At 52.1% G+C, this 22,730-nt stretch overlaps 4 protein-coding genes across 4 annotated transcripts; 2 read left to right on the plus strand and 2 right to left on the minus strand.

Moving 5' to 3' along the window:
• Positions 1 to 1,003: 1,003 nt before the first annotated feature.
• On the plus strand, positions 1,004 to 1,812 carry MIND_00771800 (14-3-3 protein; the record flags this gene model as incomplete). Its single annotated transcript, XM_037364409.1, has 3 exons — positions 1,004 to 1,308; positions 1,359 to 1,702; positions 1,760 to 1,812. The coding sequence occupies 3 exons, from the start codon at positions 1,004 to 1,006 to the stop codon at positions 1,810 to 1,812; spliced, it is 702 nt and encodes a 233-aa protein (XP_037220053.1).
• Positions 1,813 to 1,929: 117 nt separating this feature from the next.
• MIND_00771900 (uncharacterized protein) lies at positions 1,930 to 5,113 on the minus strand (the record flags this gene model as incomplete). Its single annotated transcript, XM_037364410.1, has 6 exons — positions 1,930 to 2,610; positions 2,661 to 3,311; positions 3,362 to 3,596; positions 3,644 to 4,080; positions 4,572 to 4,989; positions 5,037 to 5,113. 6 exons carry the CDS (start codon positions 5,111 to 5,113, stop codon positions 1,930 to 1,932), a joined length of 2,499 nt encoding a protein of 832 aa, XP_037220054.1.
• A 1,913-nt stretch (positions 5,114 to 7,026) lies between these two features.
• On the plus strand, positions 7,027 to 9,314 carry MIND_00772000 (uncharacterized protein; the record flags this gene model as incomplete). The annotated part of the gene is made up of 11 exons (XM_037364411.1): positions 7,027 to 7,090; positions 7,141 to 7,201; positions 7,249 to 7,288; positions 7,335 to 7,358; positions 7,404 to 7,457; positions 7,508 to 7,540; positions 7,588 to 7,641; positions 7,685 to 8,249; positions 8,298 to 8,384; positions 8,434 to 9,085; positions 9,134 to 9,314. 11 exons carry the CDS (start codon positions 7,027 to 7,029, stop codon positions 9,312 to 9,314), a joined length of 1,815 nt encoding a protein of 604 aa, XP_037220055.1.
• An 80-nt stretch (positions 9,315 to 9,394) lies between these two features.
• Positions 9,395 to 10,093, minus strand: MIND_00772100 (uncharacterized protein; the record flags this gene model as incomplete). The annotated part of the gene is made up of 4 exons (XM_037364412.1): positions 10,028 to 10,093; positions 9,788 to 9,969; positions 9,689 to 9,738; positions 9,395 to 9,633 (listed from the first exon to the last, which is right to left on the minus strand). The coding sequence occupies exons 1-4, from the start codon at positions 10,082 to 10,084 to the stop codon at positions 9,395 to 9,397; spliced, it is 528 nt and encodes a 175-aa protein (XP_037220056.1). The 5' UTR covers positions 10,085 to 10,093.
• Positions 10,094 to 22,730: the final 12,637 nt, after the last annotated feature.

The following is a 22,730-nucleotide window of genomic DNA, read 5'->3' on the forward strand; positions in this document are numbered from 1 at the left end:
TTTAAATTTGGATGCTCTTGAGACAGATGAGATAGATGTGAGTCCGGATTTAGGCGCTCAAGAGGGTCCACAGCCAACTTGAATGGTGATAATCGTTGTTCTTAAAGACGAATCGTACTAGTATTTAAATTGGAATAAAGGAAAACCAACTGGACCTACAAACAACCACAAGAATAGGGCACCGACCCGGGGTCAAGCCACAGATTGTGTTTCCGTTGTCAGGGTTTAATGAATGGTGCGATCCGGAAGGCGTCTGAAGATTGCGGGTCGAGGGTTGGGTCGATAGAAGTTGTTTGTGGAAGTTCTGAGAGATCTTATCGAACATCGATCATGGGGGTACTGGTCGAAACAGTTCACTTCTGGGCAGTCAAGGCCTCAAAGGGAGGCTATGAAAGCTGTTGTACTTCAAAGGCAACTAATGAACTAACGGAGTTTCTAATTTACGGCACTCGTAACGATGCAGCGTCAAGAGGGGGGAGGGAATCAGAGGATTCAGGTAGAATACAACTGAGTTGAAGGTAGGAAAGGAAAACTAAAAGGGACATGGGTGCTACTCGCGATGAAAGAAGGCTCAGGAGGCGCATAATGATTGTCGGGATCGAGGGGTCGTCAAAAGGTGGAGAATTGCCCAATACGCACGTGACGCATTTGATTTGATTCCATCAACCCTTTGCCCTAGATTGCTCAAAAAGGCAACGCGAAATCGTATCGTTAACCCTTGCCTTTTCCCCGTCATCATCCAACCCGCCCCACAGTAAGTCGCTGGTGCCGCCGTTGTTGTTGTCGTCCACCACGAGCTAACTTCAATCCCAGATCCCACCACCAATTACTGTATGCGTCCATCCTTCTCGACGCGTCGCAAGACGCGCTAACACGTCGTCAACAGATGCCTGAGACCCGTGAAGACTCTGTCTACCTCGCCAAGCTCGCTGAGCAGGCTGAGCGCTACGAAGGCACGTTCCCTTTCGATATATCTGCCACTTACTGACCATGCCCCCTAGAGATGGTCGAGAACATGAAGCGTGTCGCTTCTTCTGACCAAGAGCTCACTGTCGAGGAGCGCAACCTGCTCTCCGTTGCCTACAAGAACGTCATTGGAGCACGCCGTGCTTCGTGGAGAATAGTTTCGTCTATCGAACAGAAGGAGGAGTCGAAGGGCAACGAAGCCCAGGTAACCATGATCAAGGGCTACCGGGAGAAGATCGAGCAGGAGCTTGCCAAAATCTGCGAAGACATTCTCGACGTTCTCGACAAGCACCTCATCCCCTCTGCCGCCTCTGGCGAGTCGAAGGTGTTCTACCACAAGATGTGAGTGGCATCGCGTATCACTGATGCGACACTCCACTAACGACCAATAGGATGGGTGACTACCACCGCTATCTTGCAGAGTTCGCTACTGGGGACAAGCGGAAAGACAGTGCCGACAAGTCGCTCGAAGCCTACAAGGCTGCCTCCGACGTCGCTGTCACTGAACTTCCCCCGACGCACCCTATTCGTCTCGGTCTGGCGCTCAACTTCTCCGTCTTTTACTACGAAATCCTCAACTCCCCCGACCGTGCTTGCCACCTGGCTAAGCAAGCCTTCGACGATGCCATTGCTGAGCTCGACACGTTGTCAGAAGAGAGCTACAAGGACTCGACACTGATCATGCAACTCCTTCGGGATAACCTGACGCTCTGGACTTCGGACATGCAGGATGCTGGTTCGTCTTCTTCCTTTGAACCGTATCATTGCTCGCTCTCTGACCAAACCCTCGTAGACAAGCCCGCCGATGCAAAGGACGAGGCTGCGGACGCCCCTGCTGACGATTAGACACTGTTGCTCGCTTTCGTTTCTTGCTACTCATCCATCATCCCAAATCAAATGTCACGTACAATTATTATTAGCGCTACTGGAGTGTAATCGCTAAAATAATGAATCCTCATCGTCTTACTTGAAGCAATGTTCTCGTGTTCCTTGAACCTTTAGGGCCGCAGCTAAACTACGGTGAGGATTTGACAAAAGTGGGGTGAAAGACTCAACGGAAATAGACATGCGACAATAATCTCGACAATGCTTCCAATCCACAGTACCACCTCTAAGCCACATTTCGTGCCAGCGATTTCGCCTTGTACCGGAGTCATCGGAGTCATCGCTGCTATAAGCGAACTCCACAAAGACGCTGCTCTTCGTCGCAGCTGTTGCTGAGGTATATTCTTCATCGTGCACATTGAGGGCGTCCCAAAACGGACGCCCGTCAGGTTTATACTGAACGACACAGGACTTGAACTCGTTCATCTCCGTGTGCAGCATGAAGCGGTTGCCGACTTGGAACACGAGACAATCCTCTCCGACCTCTCCCGCGTGGCATATCAAGACCTGAGGAAGTACTCGGCCAGGGAAGCCATAGACGTGTGTCAAGGCCCAGGCCCAGTCGCCGGGAACGCATTGCCAGAGGGCCATTTGGCGGAACATGAAGCTTTCGGTCGTCCAGTCTGAGCTCGTAGCCCATCCTGGGTCAGCTATATCAAGATTGGCCTTCGACCATTGGGCGGTAGCCGCCTCAAGATCCAGAGCCTCGCTTGGCGTATTGCGTTGGGGTGAAAACGGCAGGTTCAAGTCGATAGCCACCTATCCAAAGCAAATGAAAAATGCGCACAGGAAAGTCAAAAAGAAGCCACCTGGGGCAGAAGACTTGTGGTCGAGTCTGTGGTGGGGAGACTGAATTCGGTACACTGATGAAGACCTGGCCCGCAATGGTCGTAGATCGCCAACTCTCCAAAGCAGTTTCCGAAAACTGTGATTCCCAAACACTCGTCAAAGTCGACAATAGGAATCGCCCAGAGAGCCGGGTCAGCTGCACTTCCCGGAGTCCATCGAATCCGAGATATTTCAATCGTGGTTGGGCGGAAAGAAAATGCAGCGGATACGAAACAAGGCGGCCTCCGAAATGGAAAGTTGGGCAACGGCTCGGATGCTACCGTAACCCATAAAGCCCGAGTCCCGGAGTTTCCTACACAAAGATTGTACCAGGGGGCCACACGAGTTTGAACTGTCGGCGCGCTGGCAAGTCGATATAAAGAAGAGGCGCTGTCTGCTGTCGGATCTGATAGCATCTGCGCATTCGCATCGAGGGCTTCGATTCCGTGGGGAGAAATAAAAAACAGACGAATAGAGGAATCTGCAGTCTGGCAAGCAGAGATTTCCCAGATAGCTGGCATCTCTATGGTTTTGATGAAGGAAATAGAGCTTCGGACAGAATACACTTCGAGACCAATCTGCCGCGCAACGATGAGAATGTCCTTGCATAGGAACATGTTATGCGGCACGCTCTGTGCTGACCGTCAGTAGTGCTATTCGATTTTTCGAGTGGAATGCAAACCCTCCGACCAGCAACATCCAAACCACCTGGAGGTATTGCGAATCCGACCAACATCTGTCTTTTCCAGTCAATCAAATGAGGGACATTGTCTCCATGGTGGACTGCACAGCCAATGAGATTTCCGGAAAGCAGCAATATATGCGATGAGTTGTTTATGCAGGCCAACTCGCAAAATGAATAGGGGTACTGGTTGTCTGGGGAACGCTGTAGGCTCAAAACGTGTACTGCAGACATTCTGAAGACCCATAAGTTGGACGAAATTATTCCATGACGCTGACCCACTCTGGCCCAAGTCCTAATGCAATGACTACTCGTGAAGTCTGAACCTCGAGTTGGGCTGTTTGTACTCGACCAGGAAGGTAGCCAATGGCAATGGGCCGAACGTGACCCGCGAAAACTGAGACGACGTCCCAACAGCCAATCCCACTGGTAGCGTTGTCAGAGAAAGCGCAAAAAAGCCACCGTCCAGCGACAAGACGAAGCCAGGAAATTGAGTGCTTCAAATATAGATGAGACACCTTCAGCGCGGACATATCATTACGAAGTCTTTTATCTTGAAGCCGCTGATTTCTCCACACAAGAGCTTCGAGAGTTTGGAGGGGGAGATTATGATACTCCTTGAGGTGATGAGGGAGAACTGCTCCGTTGTTGAGGAGGTGGGTCAATTTACGAATCCAGATGCTGCGCTGCTGAGTTACAGCGTATAGGCGAAGGCAAACCTAAATAAATGAGCTATGAATGAGAAAGGCTGGTGCATACTTTTCGGAGCTGGAATAGTTCATTCGCGGTGAGCACGAAACAGATGTGCAACAACGAGTCGAAAGGCAATTGGTGGATTAACATGAGTGAGGACCCCTGATTATGCCCTCCGAGTCAGAGGTTTGACCATGATTCAGACAAAAATTTGGCCCGAGCCAAAAAGGTCTGATCGACTTCGGACAAAAGATCCCTCAACAGAGATTGCAATGAGTTTTTAACATGTCGCAAAAGAGCGCATAAGGTGAGTGCCGCATCAGTATTAATAGGCCGCATCACACCTTCAGTCACATTTACCACCTCAACTTGACTGCACAGTACCGGTACCGTTATGGACAAAAGTATATAGTTGAGAAATACATACATTTCCGAGATGTTGACACAAATCGAAGGATATATACGAAAGAAAAAGATGTACAGATCTGAAAGCCTTATTTGAGCCAACTGCGTTTACATCATGGAACACTTCAGCTTGCCATAGTAGTGTGTGCTTTTTCCCCTTCCTGCCCCGGTTTCTGGACGTGTTTGCCGAATTGTTATATGCCCCTCCGTGGTGGTGGGCGAGGGCTTGTCGGAGACGCCGTTGTGCTTCTTCCTCCAATTCTGCTTGGCGACGAAGGGCGAGATCCTGGCGATAATCATCCATGAACTGTTCCAATTCCGGCCAAATATCTTCCCACTCTGGATTGAACAGAAGTAAGAATAGAATCACGGCCAGAAAATCCAGAAGAGACGAACCGTCCTCCAGTAAAAGTTTGCCCCTTGAAACGAGAGGATGATTTTCGAAAAGTTTCTGCTCTGATTCGTGACCCGGAATACCCATAACCGACAGCTCCTCTCCATACCCCGCGATAGAGAGCCGGTGCCGGATCCTGCCAAGACCATGAGGAATCAAAAACTCTTTGGAAAGTGACCTTACGCTTTTGTTCGAGCTAGACGGGCAATTTGCTGCTGTTCCTTTGTTTGAGGGTCTCCTCCAGATTGCCACAGTCGCATTTGACGTGCATGCTACATTTAACGTGCGGTTAGTTGACGGACACAGTGCACTGAACCAGTTACGATGCGGGAAGTGCTTAGACGGAACTTGCGTTCGTCCACAAAAGTGTTGAGGCCCTTTTCTGTCATGTTCCCAAGCTTTTCTTGGACGCGAGAGAGCTCTTCAAGCAAGTAGGCGCATCCAAACGCTATAAAATATCAGAACTCGAAAAATAGCGAATGAAGAAGTTTGACCAGGGGGCCTCACGTGGACGACATCTTGGAGACGTATATTTACGCGAATATCCAACGGTATTGGCGGGGATGTTTCAGGGAAGGTGATGATACTGTCCGAACAAGTCAGAATCGAGGTTCCAGGACGCATGTATACCCACCGTTTCGCTGCGCATTTCTTACAGATTCTAATGCGAAGCTCCCATTCTACGCGCTGTTTCTTTGATTTGCCGCAGAACTATAATACGATCAATTAGCTTATGCGCAAAACGAAGCGAGAACAAGACCTCGCAGAGAGTTAAGAGAAGCAAAGTCGCGAAACGCGGTTCGATGAGGTCGCCTAAGCATAAAGGAAGCCCGGGTAAATCTCTAGCCAGTACGCGTTTCCATAGGCCTTGAGTCGATTTACTGTACAGAAAGAGGAAGAACCGGGAGCAAGAGCGGGCAAGAGCGAGAAGAGACAACGCCGAAAGATGTTCAGATATCTGTCAAATATGTTCTCATGGATAGCGAGTTTAGTAGGGTAGGTCTTGCCTCCAGCAGGAGCTCGACAGGCAGTTGAAGGAGAAAAGACATGTCTTTGAACGCGGTTGAGGAACTGTCTGAAACTCTTGCGAGAGGTAGAGGAGTAACAGCGCGGGCCATGACTTGATTTGTAGATGCGTTTTTTGAGTCTTGTTAATGTTGCGAGTCGCTTGGATTCAGTTGGAAAGGGTTGACGAATGACACAAGCAAGGACTAAGCAAGGCGGGTCACAAGTGTGACACTTGGATCAAGCTTGCCTGTCTCTCATCTTTTGCTCATCTTATTAGTCGCCTCTTGCCTCTTTACACGGTATGCTTCCAATCCATCGTTGCCATAGCTTACTATGTCTTCAGCTACCTCTCTCTACATTTTGGCTGTCGGTGACGATGGAACTTTCTCTTCCAAGTACCCCCGGCCTCAGCCACGCACGTCGGTCACCAAATCGGAGCGCCCTCAGCGTTTGGAAGGCTTGCAAGGTGCTATATCTCGCAATTGGGCCGTGTCTCAGAGCCGGTGTTGTAGCGCCAGGTATATGCGTATCTTGTTTGTTTGTTTCATTCGTGGGTGGCACCACATACCCTCCGTAGGTTAGGTGCTCTACGAGCTGGAGGTCTCACCTCGCGTGTTTCATGCGCATCTGCTTGTTTTGCACTGTCTGACCCGTTGGGGCCTTGCGTGATTTGCTGCTGTCGGGCAGGTCGCGACGAAGGATTCGTTACCATTCTGACCCACCAGTCGGACTATCTACTGCTTATTACTATTAGTTGCATCCAATTTGTCAATCTTCAACTCCTGCATAGACCTTAGGTACTCGGCGCTCGCAGCCCAACAACTTTCTCATCAAGTTCATACATGAGTTACTCTTAGAGCGGCGATGGATGGAAACAGACAACGGAATCAAAGCCGATCTCAACAGCATTATTTGTTGTTGTCGATTAAGACCAGCGCTCAGATAGGTGACATAGGTCCTTGACAAGTTGGACAAGCGCCCGTATATTTTAAGAGGAAGAAAATTAAACGACGTCATGCTCCAGCCCTCAAACAGCAATTCTGCTGCATATGACCGCCACTTAAGGCAACCTAGTTCTCAGCCCATCCCACGCTTCTACACACTCGGAGGCAACGCTTAAATATGGACTTCCTTCCAAACTCGCTCCCGTTTTACCCCCACTCTCATGCCTGTAAGCCTCGTTCGCGAGACCGACGTCGATGTGCTCGTTATTGGGGCTGGGCCAGCCGGTGAGTGCTATCCAAAGCGATGACGGTCGACGATTCAGAATTGTCGGCAGGCCTTATGTGCGCTAATGCGCTCGCAAAGGCGGGTGTGAATGTTAAGATCATCGATCAACGGTGCGTTACTTGTCTCTGGTTTCTTGGAGGCCTCAACTCGATGGCAGACCGAGTAAAGTTGCTGCTGGCCAAGCGGATGGAATTCAGGTAGGATTGGGCGGTTTCATAGTCTTCGCGTTAAAGCCTGGTACAGCCCCGCACAATAGAAGTGTTCCAGGTAGAGCGGCTTGGTTGGGAAATGACCGTGCTCTGACTGAAGTAGAGTTATGGGCTCGGTGATCGTCTCTTAAGGGAAGGGAACCAGATGCACGTCGCGGTCAGTTGAACCAATGGAATCCGAACAACAGTTATTAACGCGTTCCTTAGGCATTCTATAACCCTGGACCGCATGGAATTCAGGTATGATGACTGAAAGTATCGATAAGCCACGCCCCAAACTTGCGAAGTTGACAGACCGCGTACCGGATGTTACTGCACCAACAGCCAGGTATCCCTTCGAGGTTCGTGTTGAACGAGATAGAGCTTCCAACTGATACTGACAAGGTGACTCTCCACCAAGGCGCCATTGAAAGCATTTTTCTGGACTCCATGCAATCCATGGGAGTCGAAGTTTCGCGGCCCGTAATCCCGACCCAGCTCGACTTAACACCGTCAAAGATCGGGAATGCGGAGGCTCATGCTGCCCGTGTCACGCTGAAACACCTAGACGGAGACGAAGCAACAGAGGTCGTTCAAGCACGGTTTGTTGTTGGGACAGACGGCGCGCACTCATGGGTCCGAAAGCGGTTCAACATCGCCATGGAAGGGTCGCAAACTGATTACGTGTGGGGCGTCGTCGATATGATCCCTGAAACAGACTTCCCGGACATCCGCAACAAGAGCGCTGTCCACTCAGAGAATGGTTCTTGTATGGTCATTCCTCGGGAAGGCGACAAGGTCCGGATATACATCCAACTTGACGGCAAGGATGGTGTCGTAGACGCGAGTAATGGCCGCATCGACAAGCAGCGAATTACCCCACAGCAACTCTTGCAGGTGGCCAGCCGATCATTCCATCCGTTTATTTTCAAGACGCCGAAAACTATCGACTGGTGGACGTTATATCAGAGTGAGTACTGATGTTGAAGGTTGTTGGACTGACCTGTCATATCTGTAGTCGGACAACGAGTTGCCTCGAAATATTCAGTCGAGCAGCGTGTTTTCATTGCGGGCGATGCATGCCATACACATTCACCTAAAGCCGGTTGAACAACATTATTATTGCTGTAAGCTATGTCTAACATCACGGTTAGGCCAGGGAATGAATGCTAGCATGAACGACACACATAACTTGGCGTGGAAATTGGTTTACGTGCTGCGAGGATGGGCGGGGCTATCGATTCTCCAAACGGTGCAGCTGCTTTTTCTTGATTCCTGTGCAACATTTAACAAACAGCAGTATGAATCCGAACGCCGAAGATACGCACAAGACCTTATCGATTTCGATGTCAAGTTTGCCAGCTTGTTTTCGGGAAAACCCAGAACGGAGCTAAATATGGACGGCGTCTCTCATCAGGAGTTCTTGCAGGCTTTCCAGACCTTCGGCGGATTTACGAGCGGCATTGGAATTCGGTATGAGGAGTCCCTGGTAGTCTCGTATGCAAATCAGCAATATGCAACCAAATTGGCCATCGGGCAGCGAATGCCGCCTCAGGTTGTGGTCAGGGCGGCAGATTTCCGCGCGATGGAACTACAGGACCTCCTCCCATCAGATACACGATTCAAGCTGCTTTTCTTCACAGGTGATGCTGAAACGTCGATGCTGGAGAAATTGGCCCAGGGAGTACAGAGCATTTTGGCCAAGTACGGCACCGTTGCGATCGATATAATTTCGATTGTCAAGTCAAAGCGACCGAACTTCAGCTTCCTTGAGCTGCCCGAGGAGCTTCGTCCGCATTGGTCAAAGTAGGACCCACTGTGTCTTCATTCTTGCGACTGAAATAGTTGCTGTAGGGTGTTCTGTGACGAAAAGAACTTGCATGGGACCGAGGGCGGAGAGGCCTATGGGGCATTTGGCATCGACCCTGATGTTGGGGCTATCATTTGCGTGCGGCCGGACGGATACGTGAGCGCGGTTGCGCCATTATCTGATCCAAGCGCGATCGACAACTATTTTTCGAGGTTCATGGGTTAATTATATGAAATGTACTGTAGAAGTGAATAAACACCTATTCTGGGTTTGGAAACGATACAGGCGGCTCACCAGTAATGTAGTTACTTTTGTTTTGCTGCGCTTTGAGCTAATAGCGCAACGCTAACGAGCCCATGTACTCGGAAAGCCATGTCGATAGTCATGACCAACGGTATAACGAAGAAGGGAACATAACTCGACAGAAGCATGGCTTGCTCGTGGGGCGCGACATTAGAGCTGACAATTGTCATGAGGCATGGCCACACCGTTGTCGCAGTGGATGCTGCATAAACTAGCATAGGGATGTAAATCTGTTGCGAGTCTAGTTGCTTTGGTCAATGGGAAAACATGATGGATTTGCTGAGGGTGACACATACCATTCCATAAACCACGAGCAGCAACAAAGAAAAGGGGGAATTGAAATGCTCTGACTTCAGTTAGACAGTTGTTGTGCTATATTCAGACCAATCGCGTACACTTCAAGAAAAAGGAAGCTCTGGAACCAGACCAATGGTTCCGTGTGGCCGAACGCCGACTTTAGCAGTGGGTCGTTTGATGAGCGAATATACCATCCTGCAAAGTCGCGCAAAAGGCTTGGGACTAGTGTGGTAGGATAGAGCGGTTGGAAATCAATGCAGAGAGACGCGAAGATATGCGACTAGAGCTGACTTTAAGAAGAAGAAGGGCTTGGACTGCCTAAAGGAGAGGTAGCGCACCACAAAGAATCCAAAATAAACCAGGTCAAGTGGACGAGAGGTAAGTGGTCGAACCATCTCAAGGCTGTCACAGTGTGACATGAGCTACTTTTCATCTTTTAGCCGTCAAAACAGTCGTTCGTGCGATCACCGCTATTTTGGAGAACCAAATGTAAAATAAACATTCGCAGTCACTAGTAACGTTCACAGAGAAGTTCTAGTTACAAATCGAGTAAGAGGTTTGAGAAGACAGTGTTGTCTGCGCAGGTAGAATCCCAGTCAATAACAGCACATGTCGCTATGTGATGTCGACTCACTCCCGAATCCAGTACAAACTCATCTTGTGGTCGGTTCTTACTTGGTTGCACATTCCCTTTGTCTCAATTGGTTGTCCCTAAAATACCCAAGCTTTACTCTGAGGCCATTCATTGTGAGACTAGACGTTCAATTTACAGTCGTTTGCGTAAATGAGTGAACACGTCAAAAAAAACCTGTGTGATGGCCGCCGACGGCGCGACCGGCAAGAACGGTCATGTGAGCGTCAGCGAGCTTACTGAACAGCTTGTTGACTGTAGCCGTACCTCTCTCTCTATCTCTCTCCTCTATGGGTGCACAACCAGTCTCAACCCAGCTTCGATGGCTTATCGTTGGCTGGTATCTTAATGACGGAAAGACTGTACGCGAGGTTGCTGAGCTGGCACAAGTCTCAGTCGGGTTTGTCTCAGAGTTGGTCAACCGATATCTGGAGACCGGGACAGTGGAAAGCGCCTACACCCGACGGCAGGGACCCAAACCCACGCTCAATGAAGATGACATGTGCTACGCAGAAGCCATCCTTCTAGCCAATCCCCGCCTCTATCTCGATGAGATTCAGACCAAGTTGCGAATGGTTCGGAACGTTCACATCTCTCTGGCCAGGCTCAGCCGTGCCCTGGTCAAGCGTCAGCTCACGCGAAAGAAGCTTTCGAAGCAGGCAGCTGAACGAGACGACAATCTCCGAACAATCTGGGAAAACAACATGGCCCAATATCAAGATCCTGATGTTTTTGTCGCCATAGATGAGAGTGCTGTCGACAACAAAACAGTCCAGAGAACACATGGGCGCTCTCCCATTGGCACACCTGCTGTTTCTCGTGCAACCTTCATTCGTGACAAGCGCTATTCCATTCTTCCAGCTCTCTCAACGTCCGGGATTGTTGCATTGGAGATTATTGAAGGCTCCATTACAAAGGAAATTTTCATCAGGTTTATCCGTGAACAAGTGGTGCGTCCTTCCGAGTCGCTGATATACGATGCATTCAAACTGATATCTCCAGGTGTCAGGGGAACCTCCCTTTCGGCCCCTCGGAGACGATTCCGATTCCGGTCCGACTCCGGTTCCGACTCCGGTGATCGCATCACCGCCTCCATCAGGCGCATCGCCGCCCCCGCCTGGCGATCCCCCTGGGACCTGGCCTGCGACATGGCGCAGGCATACTGCACGGAGCAACGATCAACCTTGGCGCGTCAAGAGCGCAGTATATAGTTCCGCTACCTAGCAGGCGGACCCTTAGAGTTTCTTCTCTTTGGATCCTCCCCTGCTAGGTCAGCCTCACTTGTATTTGCTTACTTCTATTCACTCTTTGGATCCTCCCCTGCTAGGACCTTGATCTCAGGCCTCCGGGGTTGCCCTTACAGCAGAAGAAACTCTCTACGGGATCAACCGGACAAGATTGCCAGGTTCGGCGCTGACTCAGGCTCGGAGTCCGAGTCCACTCCGCCCTCGCCACCGCCCCTGCCACTTGTCCCCTCCTCCTCTGCCACTCCTGTCGTCCCCGTACCTGTCATGCCTTCCGGAGCTACTCCTGACGCTGACACTCGGCTGGATGCACTCGAGGCGAAAATCGACCGCCTAACTGAGGCCCTTACTCTCCTCACCACCCAGGCTTCCGCTGCCGCTGCCGCCGCTAATACTGCTGGCGGACCCCAAACACCACCACCGGAGACGTCGATTCCGACTCCGACTCCGGTTCAGGGCGATTCCGAGGCCCTCTTTGGCGACATCAACCTCGCCTCAAAATTGGTTTTACGACCAAACCCCCCGTTCACCTTTAACGGCGACCGGAAACGCGGCCGCGCGTTCCTCTACGCGGTCCGCACCTACGCCCGCCTTGCCCCTGAGGCCTTCGTGGTCAATGGAGAGGCGAGCTAGGAAAAGGCCGTCCGCTATGCCATGTCGTTTATGGCAGAGGGACCCGCTCAGCAATGGGCGGAGCGCCACGGAAGCAAAGCCCCGTTTCCGTTTCCGTCCTGGGGCTCGTTCGTTTCCGAGTTTCGACTCCGGTTCGTCGAGGAGAATGAGCAAGACCACGCTCTCTCCAAACTGGAGACTTCCGCCTATCACATGGGCACCAAGGATGTCTACCAGTACACCGACGACTTCGAGGACCTGATGGACCTCGCCGGATTCGAAGACGCATTGGTCAAGGTGACCAAGTTCCGCCCACGGACTTGACCCCCTGATCAACAACAGAATCACGTCCTCAAACGACCCCCCGGACCTCCGGGACTACCTTAGCTGGCGCACCCGGGCCTTCCGTCAATACGAGGCCCTGGTCCGGGCCAAGCTGATCAAGTCAGCCGCCCCCAAGACGCCTGGCGGTTTGATTCGGACTCCGTTTCCGGTCAACCGCGTCCCGGCTCCGGCCCCCTTCCGCCCGGTGGCTCCGGTCGTGCCACCCGCGGCCCGCGCCCCGCTCCGGCGCCTCCAGCTCCCGTTCCTATGGAGTTGGATCGCACTAGGCTCGGGGTGCCCCTCGTCGCGCCTGCTTCAGGTGCGGCGACCCAAACCATCTCGCCGAGATTGCCCCCTCCCCGCGGATGTCCGCTCAATGGACATCCTCGACGAGGTGATCCAACAACTCGGTGACGAGATGTTAGCGGAGTTGATCGCCCGCTACTCGGACACAGCTGCGCTGCCGGAAACAGCCGTGGAGTCGATGGCCGGAGAGGATTTTGTCCCCGCGACGAGTGACTGGTGTGCCCTCGTTCGCGTCCGTAAATCGTTTCGCTTGTTTGTATGACGAATCAATTCCTTTGCCCTACAACGAGCCTGAAACAAAAGACATACCCTCCCCGCCCCGTTTCGACTCCGTCTCCGACTCCGCCCGCGACTCCGGTCATCGTCCTTCGTCGCCTCACTGCCTGGGAAAAGAAATTGCCCAAGCAGTACACTGTCGCTGCCTCCCCTGGAGTGAACTCCCTCCACCTCCCGTTGGAGCTAGAGTCCACTACCAGGCGCTTAAGCTCTCGCTCTCTGGCCTGGTTGACTGTGGTGCCACCTCCGACTTTATCGACACGAACTATGTCACTCGGAATGGCATTCCGGTCCGCACCCTGGCGCAACCGATTCCGGTCTTTAACGTTGATGGCACTCCGAACGACGCCGGCTCCATCAACCAGATCGCGGACTTGGTCTTACGCTACAGAGGCCATTCCGAGTGTGTTCAACTCGCCGTCACTCATCTTGGTAAACAAGACCTTATTCTGGGGTACTCCTGGCTGCGGAAGCATAACCCGGAAATCAATTGGGAAACCAAGGAGGTCAAGATGACACGGTGCCCCCCCGGTTGCTCCACTTGCCGCGAGGAAGAACGCGTTGAACGGACTGAGCTACGGCGACTCCGGCTGCTCCAGAAGCGACTCCGCTCCGGCCCGTTCCCCTCGGTCTGCGCCATGGACCTCTCTGGGCCTGACGACGGAGACGATTCCGTCTCCGGTGACGACTCCGCCCTGCCTGATCTGATGCCGGACTCCGGCGACGATGAAGACGATGGTCAGCTTGAAGATGGTGACCGCATCTTCTACACCTCGTTCCGCCCCTCGGAGGAGATACGCGCTGGCAGTACTGTCTCACAGCGCCTGGCCGAAGCCTTCGCCAGGAACTCCGCCCCTCCGCCCCCGAGATCCCGGACTGGGCTAAGGAGTTTCAGGACGTCTTCAACAAGGAGTCCTTCGACACGCTACCGGAGCGGAGAGCCTGGGACCACGCCATTGAACTCGTCCCCGACGCTAAGCCCACCAACTGCAAGGTGTACCCCATCTCGCCCCTCGAGCAACGCGAGCTCGACGCGTTCATCGAGGAAGGGCTTTCGACGGGCCGGATTCGCCCCTCTAAGTCTCCGATGGCGTCTCCGGTCTTCTTCGTCAAGAAGAAGGACGGCGGACTCCGCTTCGTCCAGGACTACCGTGCTCTCAACACGATGACTGTCAAAAACCGGTACCCCCTTCCGCTAATCAACGACCTCATCAACCGGCTCAAAGGCGCTCGTTACTTCACCAAACTCGGACGTCCGTTGGGGCTTCAACAACGTCCGGATCAGGGAAGGTGACGAGTGGAAAGCGGCTTTCCGGACTAACTGAGGCCTGTTCGAGCCCTTGGTGATGTATTTCGGCCTGACAAACTCTCCCGCGACGTTCCAAACGATGATGAATGACATTTTTCAGGACCTCATCCTCTCCGGAGACGTCATGATCTACCTTGACAACATCCTGATCGCCCATTCCGACCTCCGGAAACACCGGCAGATCGTTCAGGAGGTCTTGCGGCGACTCCGAGAGCACAAGTTGTACCTCCGAGCGGAGAAGTGCGACTTTGAAAAATCGTCAATCGAGTACCTCGGAGTCATCATCTCCCACAACCACGTCGAAATGGACCCCGTCAAGGTCGCAGGCGTCTCCGCTTGGCCGACTCCGGAAAACAAGAAGGACATCCAGCAGTTCCTTGGGTTCGCTAACTTCTACCGCAGGTTCATTCGGGACTTCTCGACCCTTGCACGCCCTCTTTTCGTGCTCACCAAGAAGGACCAGCAATGGACTTGGGGCAACGCGGAGGCCTCCGCGTTCTAAGCGATCAAGGACGCGGTCACCTCGGAACCGGTCCTGGCGATTCCGGACGACGCACGGCCTTTCCGACTTGAGGCAGACAGCTCTGATTATGCGACGGGGGCGGTTCTTTCACAATCCGCCCCGGACGGGAAGTGGCACCCTGTAGCATTCTATTCCAAAAGCTTAAATGATGTCCAGCGCAACTACGAGATCCACGACAAGGAGATGCTGGCGATCATCCGCGCACTCGAGGAGTATAGACACTTCCTCGAGGGCGCCGCGCATCCCGTCGAGATTTGGACTGACCATAAGAATCTGGAGTACTTCAGGAAGACGCAGCACCTCAACCGGAGACAGGCCCGCTGGTCCCTCTACCTCTCCCGGTTCGACTTCACGCTGCACCACAAGCCCGGCCGCGACATGGGCCGACCTGACGCCCTCTCTCGGAGACCCGACCACGGAATCGATTCCGACAACTCCGACGTCGTCCTTCTGCGGCCCGAACTCTTCCATGTCCGCGCTCTCGAAGGTGTTTCCGTTTCCGGCCCTGGTTCTGAACTCCTTCGCGACATCCGCGATGCCCTCTCCGGTGAGCCTGACTTAGAGGAGCCCGTCGCACTAGCGGCCCGGCAACTCCTAAAGGTCCAAGGTCAAGCTCGAGGCCCCCGCTCCTCGCGCTCCGGCGAGTGGGCTGTCTCCGGTGGTCTTCTTCACTTTCGTGGGAAGATTGTCGTACCTAAGGATAAGGACCTCCGGAGACGCATCATCGAGCTCTGCCACGACACTCGAGTTGCCGGACACGCTGGTCGCTTCAAGACCTTGGAGTTGGTCTCCCGGAACTACTGGTGGCCTCAGATGCCTCGCCATATTGGCCGGTACGTTGCGACCTGCGACTTGTGCTGTCGCACCAAGGCGCTCCGGAGACTGCCCCACGGAGAGCTGCACCCGACGGAAACGCCCCCGGAGCGTTGGCATACCGTCTCCGTCGACTTCATCGTCGAAGCTTCCGGAGGCCCATGGGTACGACGCGATCATGGTCGTCGTCGACACCCTTGGGAAGCGTGCCCACTTCTCGGAGTGTCACACCACGGTCGACACAGTAGGGGCGGCTCGCCTCTACTACCGGAATGTCTGGCGCCATCACGGGACTCCGGAGAAGTACGTCTCCGACCGCGGCTCGCAGTTCATCGCGGACTTCACCCGAGAACTCTGGCGTCTAATCGGCATCAAGCCTGCCACGTCCACCGCGTACCACCCGCAGACAGACGGTCAAACAGAGCGCGTCAACCAGGAGCTAGAGCAGTACCTGCGGATCTTTACCAACTATCAGCAGGACGACTGGGATGAGCTGATTCCGGCCCCGGAGTTCGCCTCACAACAACCACGTTCACTCCTCCACGCAACAAGTCCCCTTCATGACGGACGGGACGACTCCCACGCATGGGCTTCGAACCCGGAGTCCGTTCGCTATGGAGTCCGTGAACGAGTTCCACGACCGGATTGCCACTGGTGTTGCCGAAGCCAAGGCCGCGCTCACTAAGGCCAAAGAGGAGTACAAGCGCTACTACGACCGGAGACGCACTCCGTCTCCGGAGTTTAAGGTTGGCGACCGTGTTTGGCTGGATGCCTCTGACATCAGGACGACTCGCCCCTCGGAAAAGTTCTCCCATCGCCGCCTTGGACCGTTCAAGATAGTCGCGGAGATCAGCAAAGGTGCCTACAGGCTCGACCTCCCTCCGCGCTACTCGAAGCTCCACCCGGTCTTCCCCGTTGTCAAGCTCGAGCTCGCTCAGGACGACCCCTTCGACGGACACCCCGGCTACAACCAGCCCCCTCCGGACCTCGAGGACGGAGTCCCGGAGTGGGAAGTAGAGGAAATCCTGGACGCAAGGGTGAGGTATAAACGGCTGAATTACCGTCAGATGGAAAGGCTACGACGCGTCGCACGACCAGTGGGTCCGCTTCGACCCGTCTTCGCCCGGAGAAAATCGGAGTTCTATCGTAAGTACCCTGGCAAACCACGGCACATCGCCTCTGCAACCTTCGACTCGATTCCATTCCGGTCTATGCGTCGGGACGCCGCATTCAAAGGGGGATGTCAGGGGAACCTCCCTTTCGGCCCCTCGGAGACGATTCCGATTCCGGTCCGACTCGGTTCCGACTCCGGTGATCGCATCACCGCCTCCATCAGGCGCATCGCCGCCCCCGCCTGGCGATCCCCTGGGACCTGGCCTGCGACATGGCGCAGGCATACTGCACGGAGCAACGATCAACCTTGGCGCGTCAAGAGTGCAGTATATAGTTCCCTACCTAGCAGGCGGACCCTTAGAGTTTCTTCTCTTTGGATCCTCCCCTGCTAGGTCAGCCTCACTTGTATTTGCTTACTTCTATTCACTCTTTGGATCCTCCCCTGCTAGGACCTTGATCTCAGGCCTCCGGGGTTGCCCTTACACCAGGCTCCTATTCTCAATCCTTACCCCATGCCTCGTAGCATCGTCATTCTCGACAACTGTAGTATTCATCATGATGAAGACATACGCGCAATCATCGAAGACGAATGTGGGGCTCGCCCCCTTATTCTCCCGATTTCAATCCCATCGAAGAAGCCTTTTCGAGCATCAAAGCCTTCCTTAAGCGAAATGAAGCTCGCTTCACATCTCCTGATCTCCTCCCGTGGCTTATCACTTCCGCAGCTGCCCACATTACCCCAGGGATGGCTCAAGGCTGGTTTGCGGACTGTGGATACTATCCAGATTACTAGCGACCAATTTTATATCATGTTCAAGAAGATTCTATACAGTACAATGTATTCTGCATTTTAGAAATCAATTTTACGGCGCACACGTTTACCCTCGATACGATTAACCCAGCGCTTAGCGTAACTACGCATCTGCAACACCTGACCCTCGTTCAAACCAGTGAGCTCCATCATCCGCTTGTCGCTGACCTTCTCATTTGTGTCCACCATGAGATCAGGACTATAGCCAAAGGCACGAAGTGTTGTGACAACGTCCTCGTCGAGGGTGATGGCACGCGCAGCCTTGAGCGAAGCCACAAAGCGGTCAAGCTCGTCCTCAATAGCTGGTGGAGGGGAGGAGGGAGGCGGGCTGGGAGCAACAGCAATGGAACGAGTAGGCTGAGTGCCTTGACCGTTGAGCTGGGCCAGTGTTGCGGTTGAAACAGCCAAGAGTGCCGCAGAAATGGCATCAGCATTAGCGGCAGGTGCTGGTGTAGCGGCAGTTCCAACACGACCACGAGGCTTGGCTTGGCGTGCAGTTGGCACACCAGGGAGTGTCCAATCTTGAAGGAGGTTGAGAGGTGGAGCATCTGGTGTGGCCAACGAAGCCATCTACATAGAACCAAGTCAGATGTACATCAATGCAACAGATAGTGATGACATACGCAGGCCTCGCCCCAAGACCGAGCACGGAATCGATTCAAGATGATATGAAAGAGGTCCTCAGTAATGAAACACGACCCATGCTCTGCACAGATGTGTTTGCTGAGAATTTCTTGAATAATGGCAGCCAGCGTGACTTCGGCGGGCGACGCATTTGCAATGCTGGGAACCTAGAAGGGAATAAGTAAGAATCGGAACATTTGGATAATAACGCATACACGGGTACCATAGGTCATCTCTGCAAGGTCAATTGCTTCAATGGAGAGAGCCTGGATGCATGTGAGCGTTACACAAGATGGGAAGAGTGATCGTACCCGCTTCAGTGTTTTGAAAGGATCCATTGCCGACGTATCAAAGAGAGCATTGATTGTATTGAGGGTTCGGGAACGCTCGACTGCGTGCTGGAGTTGACCGCGAACAGCAAGCCAAGTGTCTTCATCGCGTATTCCAGGAGCGGACTTCTTACCACCACTAAGATGGTGTGAGCAAAAAAAGCTAGCCTGCATTGGAGAGACACGTACTTGGACCCACTCCAGTATACCTTAAACTCGGGACCCGTATCCTGCGCTCGATATATGCCGTTGCGACCGTGAGGCTTCAGTGCGAAGTCGAGAAACTCTTGCCGAGTCATGCCTATGACATTGGCCTTTTCTGTGGTCAGGCAAGCCGTCTCGCGTTGTTTGTACTTGACTGGGCCACGACGCGAGGTACTGGGCTCGACTTCGGAAGTAATGATAATAGCGTTGACCAAGAGAAGACGATGAGTGGCAGTTTCCGGGGTCGTGGCGACGACTGGGCCAGGATTGGCAGTGAGAGCGGCATCTGGGAGAGGATTTTGATTGAACAAGTTGGATTGAGGGATGCCAGGAACATGGTAGGGACCAGCAGAACCGATGTAACTCTGGGAGATGTTGTCGTAGTATGGCTGGGCATACTGAGGAGTGAATGTGGGAGCAAAGACAAGCTCGTGGAAGGCAGAGCCTTGCTGAAGATTGGTAGGCTGAAGCCAGCTACGTGGAGCGTCTCGAGGGAGGAAGAGGAGGCGAGTCGGGGGTAGATTCGCGAGGGGGAGAGCTGGGTGGAAGAGACGAGTCGCTGTGCATGGCTATAGCGGGATTTTTTGGAAGAATAGGCGGGTCTGCTGCATACCGTCTTTAAGTAGACCTGGAAAGACGCCCCTTGTCGTAAGTATGTTCCTTGTATCCACCATATACGTCCTCGTTGTCCACCTATCGATTGCGGTTGCAGCAGCCCATGAATCTAAAAGAGTGTATTAGGCATGTTGGAGCTCCTTTGGGGAAGATTCACGCACCTAGAGTACGACGACGAGCCAGGAGAGTGGAGGCTGCCTTCACAAAAGCTCAGATGGTGGTGGTCGAAGGCCAGTTGTCAAGCAAATCACGCGCCACAAGCCGACATGGCCGGTCGCGCCATCGGCGGCCATCACACAGGTTTTTTTTGACGTGTTCACTCATTTACGCAAACGACTGTATCATCGACGAGGTTCCGTTTTGCGTGAAGGTTGGTTCGAATAACGCTCAAAACTGCGTTATGGTTACCGGTAGGCTTTGGAACAAGAATTTCGCCCACTTACATTTGTGCTAGGAAACGACAAAAACAATTTTCAAAGTGCTTCTTCAGATTTTGGTGACGTTTGAGTTGCCAAGCGCGGATTTGCCGAGCATGCTGCACTATCATGAGCCAAACATCATTTGAGCGCAGTTTTATGCAACTCACCGTCTGAGATGCGGCAATGCGAGACCGGTGTTCGTCGCGACGAAAGTCTTGATATTCTTCGCTGATGCGCCTGTCAGCCTGGCCTGGGCCGCGACAAGTTCTTCTTTGAGGTATGCACATTCAGATGCTAGCAAATGCTCAAAGACGGCAGAATGCAGGGGTTATGAACTGTTACATTTGTTGTTGGACAGGCGCACATGGACAACATCCTGGAGACAAATATCTGGGTGGTGAGGAAGAAGGCCGTCTCTGGAAAAGTCACGATACTGATGAATCCGAGCATAAACATTCGAAAGGTTATGAATATTCAATATAGACTCACTGGGTGGCAGAGCATTCTTCGCAGATCCGGACGCGCAGCTCCCACTCGGTCTGCAGCTCATTTCGGATGCCACAGAGCTACGTCAATTTCGAGTGAGTTAAATGTCATTGACAGCAACACACAAAGAAACACCTCGCACCTCGCAGGTGGTGGCAAAAAGGAGGGCCACTAGGCAAGGCTCAATGAGGTCGCTGGGGCACAAAGGAAAGCCAGGAAGCTCAGACTTAAGAGCGCGCCTCCACAGGGTTCGAGTCGTCTTGCTGTACAGGAACCGGAAGAAGTGCCAGCATGTAGAAGCAACATTGAGAAGTGACTGCACAGGTAGAAGTTTGAATATCTATTGAGGATCTTGGCATGAACAGCGAGGCATAGCGGCGGGTCTTGCCTCGTAGATGAGCTCGACAGGGAGTTGCGCCAGAACACTCGAAGAGAAAGGTGTGGCTCTTGTCAATGCAGCGGCTGTTCGCGTGTTGTATTGTTTGTGATACAGCTGGCTTGCAGCTTTTTGCGAGAGGAAGTTCGCCAAACAGCAGGCGAGGTGGAACGTGTACTAAGGATATGACACCAGTGACCAGTGACCACTTTCCAAAATTTCAATTTCCAAGAGCTTTTCAAAGTGCAAAGTATGTAGACGGACCCCGCTACGCTTTCCGATTTGGGATACTGGGTGACTTAAGGAAGATGAAATAGAGGTTATCAGCAGCGAAAAAAAACGGGTTTATAAATTTTGGTTTACCTTGTAACTTGTGTGGTCCAAGGGGGTGTCATGTGTCAAAAAGTGACCACCAGGATGGTCGGTCGGTCCCCGGACCCTTAAAAAATTTTTTGGTAGAAACTTTTTGGCTGAAATGGTAAGTCAAAATTGTCTTAGGATGGGTTACAAGTACTGTTTGGTGCACTATACATCCATAATTAAGTATCAACAATCTCACAAGTGGTTATTTTTCAGTATCTCATCATCAGATGGAACATTGTGACAAATCAGACCATATGGGGATGGATATCTGTACTCTGGAGTGAGATTTGTAAGGCAATGACTATATCAGGACTTTGTCTACAAGATATATATATATAGCTAGAAGTCTATGTTTCTATTAATGTTCTTGGAAATTCAGAGGACTGACTGAGTTTGATGCTATCAGATCACATGACTGTGTGAATTATCTTCCTAATATGGTAATGTCACGTCACAGTCACGGTCGGTGGGTCCCCTGGAAGGGCTTAAACAAAAAGTCCAACGTATGTTCCGTTATTTTTTTTCTGATACCCCCTTGGTGTGGTCAATCAACTGAAAGGTGGAGTTGTTTTTCTTACATCTTTTAGAATGCTACCACTTCAGGCCCCGTGAAACTCCACCAAAGGGTTGTCCGAAAATTTGGGTTTTTGAGGCCCCAAAATGACGATTTCCTTGTCCAAAATTTGGGTTTTTCAGGCCGAAAATCCGCCAGCCTTGTCCAAAATATAGGTATTTGAGGGCTTGGATTGCGACGGTCGCCGCCAAGACTCAAGTGAAGTGCAGGTACAGTCGCATATAGCTGCTATTGGTGTAAATACTCAACAATTCGACCAAATAGCTCAGCGTTTGAGCAAAATTTACTTGACAGACCAGCAAAGCTGCCTGTTTTTGGCGAATGTCACGCGTGACATCTAATGACCCTTGTCCGAAAATGGGTTTTTGAGGCCAGAAATTTTGGGTTTTTGAGGCCCAAATAGAGGTTATCAGCAGCGAAAAAAAAACGGGTTTATAAATTTTGGTTTACCTTGTAACTTGTGGTCAATCAACTGAAAGGTGGAGTTGTTTTTCTTACATCTTTTAGAATGTTACCACTTCTCCCTGCCAAGCAACCGGGCACTTTTCTCCCAAAATTTACAAGTGGAGCTTAAATCATTCTTAGTTTTCATGCATCAGTCCTCTATATTTTGCTAGAATCAGGGCTGCTAATAACCTCTAATCTGGATTTTTTTTGGACAACCCTTTGGTGGAGCTTCACGGGGCCTACCACTTCTCCCTGCCACGCAACCGGGCACTTTTCTCCCAAAATTTACAAGTGGAGCTTAAATCATTCTTAGTCAGTCCTCTATATTTTGCTAGAATCGGGGCTGCTAATAACCTCTAATAAATAAATATTTCTAGCAGTGCCAAATGATGTGCCCATTGGCGCTGCCGCAGCTGAGTGAGACGTGACAGTGTGACGCTCCGCGACAGTGATTGTAGTTGTCAGATATATAAAGTTTTTTCTTGGCCCAAAAAACAATATGATTGAAGGTAAGCCGACGAGCGGCGTTGCACAAACTGAGGACTAGCAACCTAGCACGAGATTTCATAGCCATATATTGGCTGGTGCAAGTGCAGAAGAGCCTGAGTACAGAGTAGAATCTATACTATTAGATTTAGGACA

This window comes from Mycena indigotica, assembly GCF_014461135.1.
Source record: "Mycena indigotica strain 171206Taipei chromosome Unknown Mind.scaff0006, whole genome shotgun sequence".
Classification (NCBI taxonomy): Eukaryota; Fungi; Basidiomycota; class Agaricomycetes; order Agaricales; family Mycenaceae; genus Mycena; species Mycena indigotica.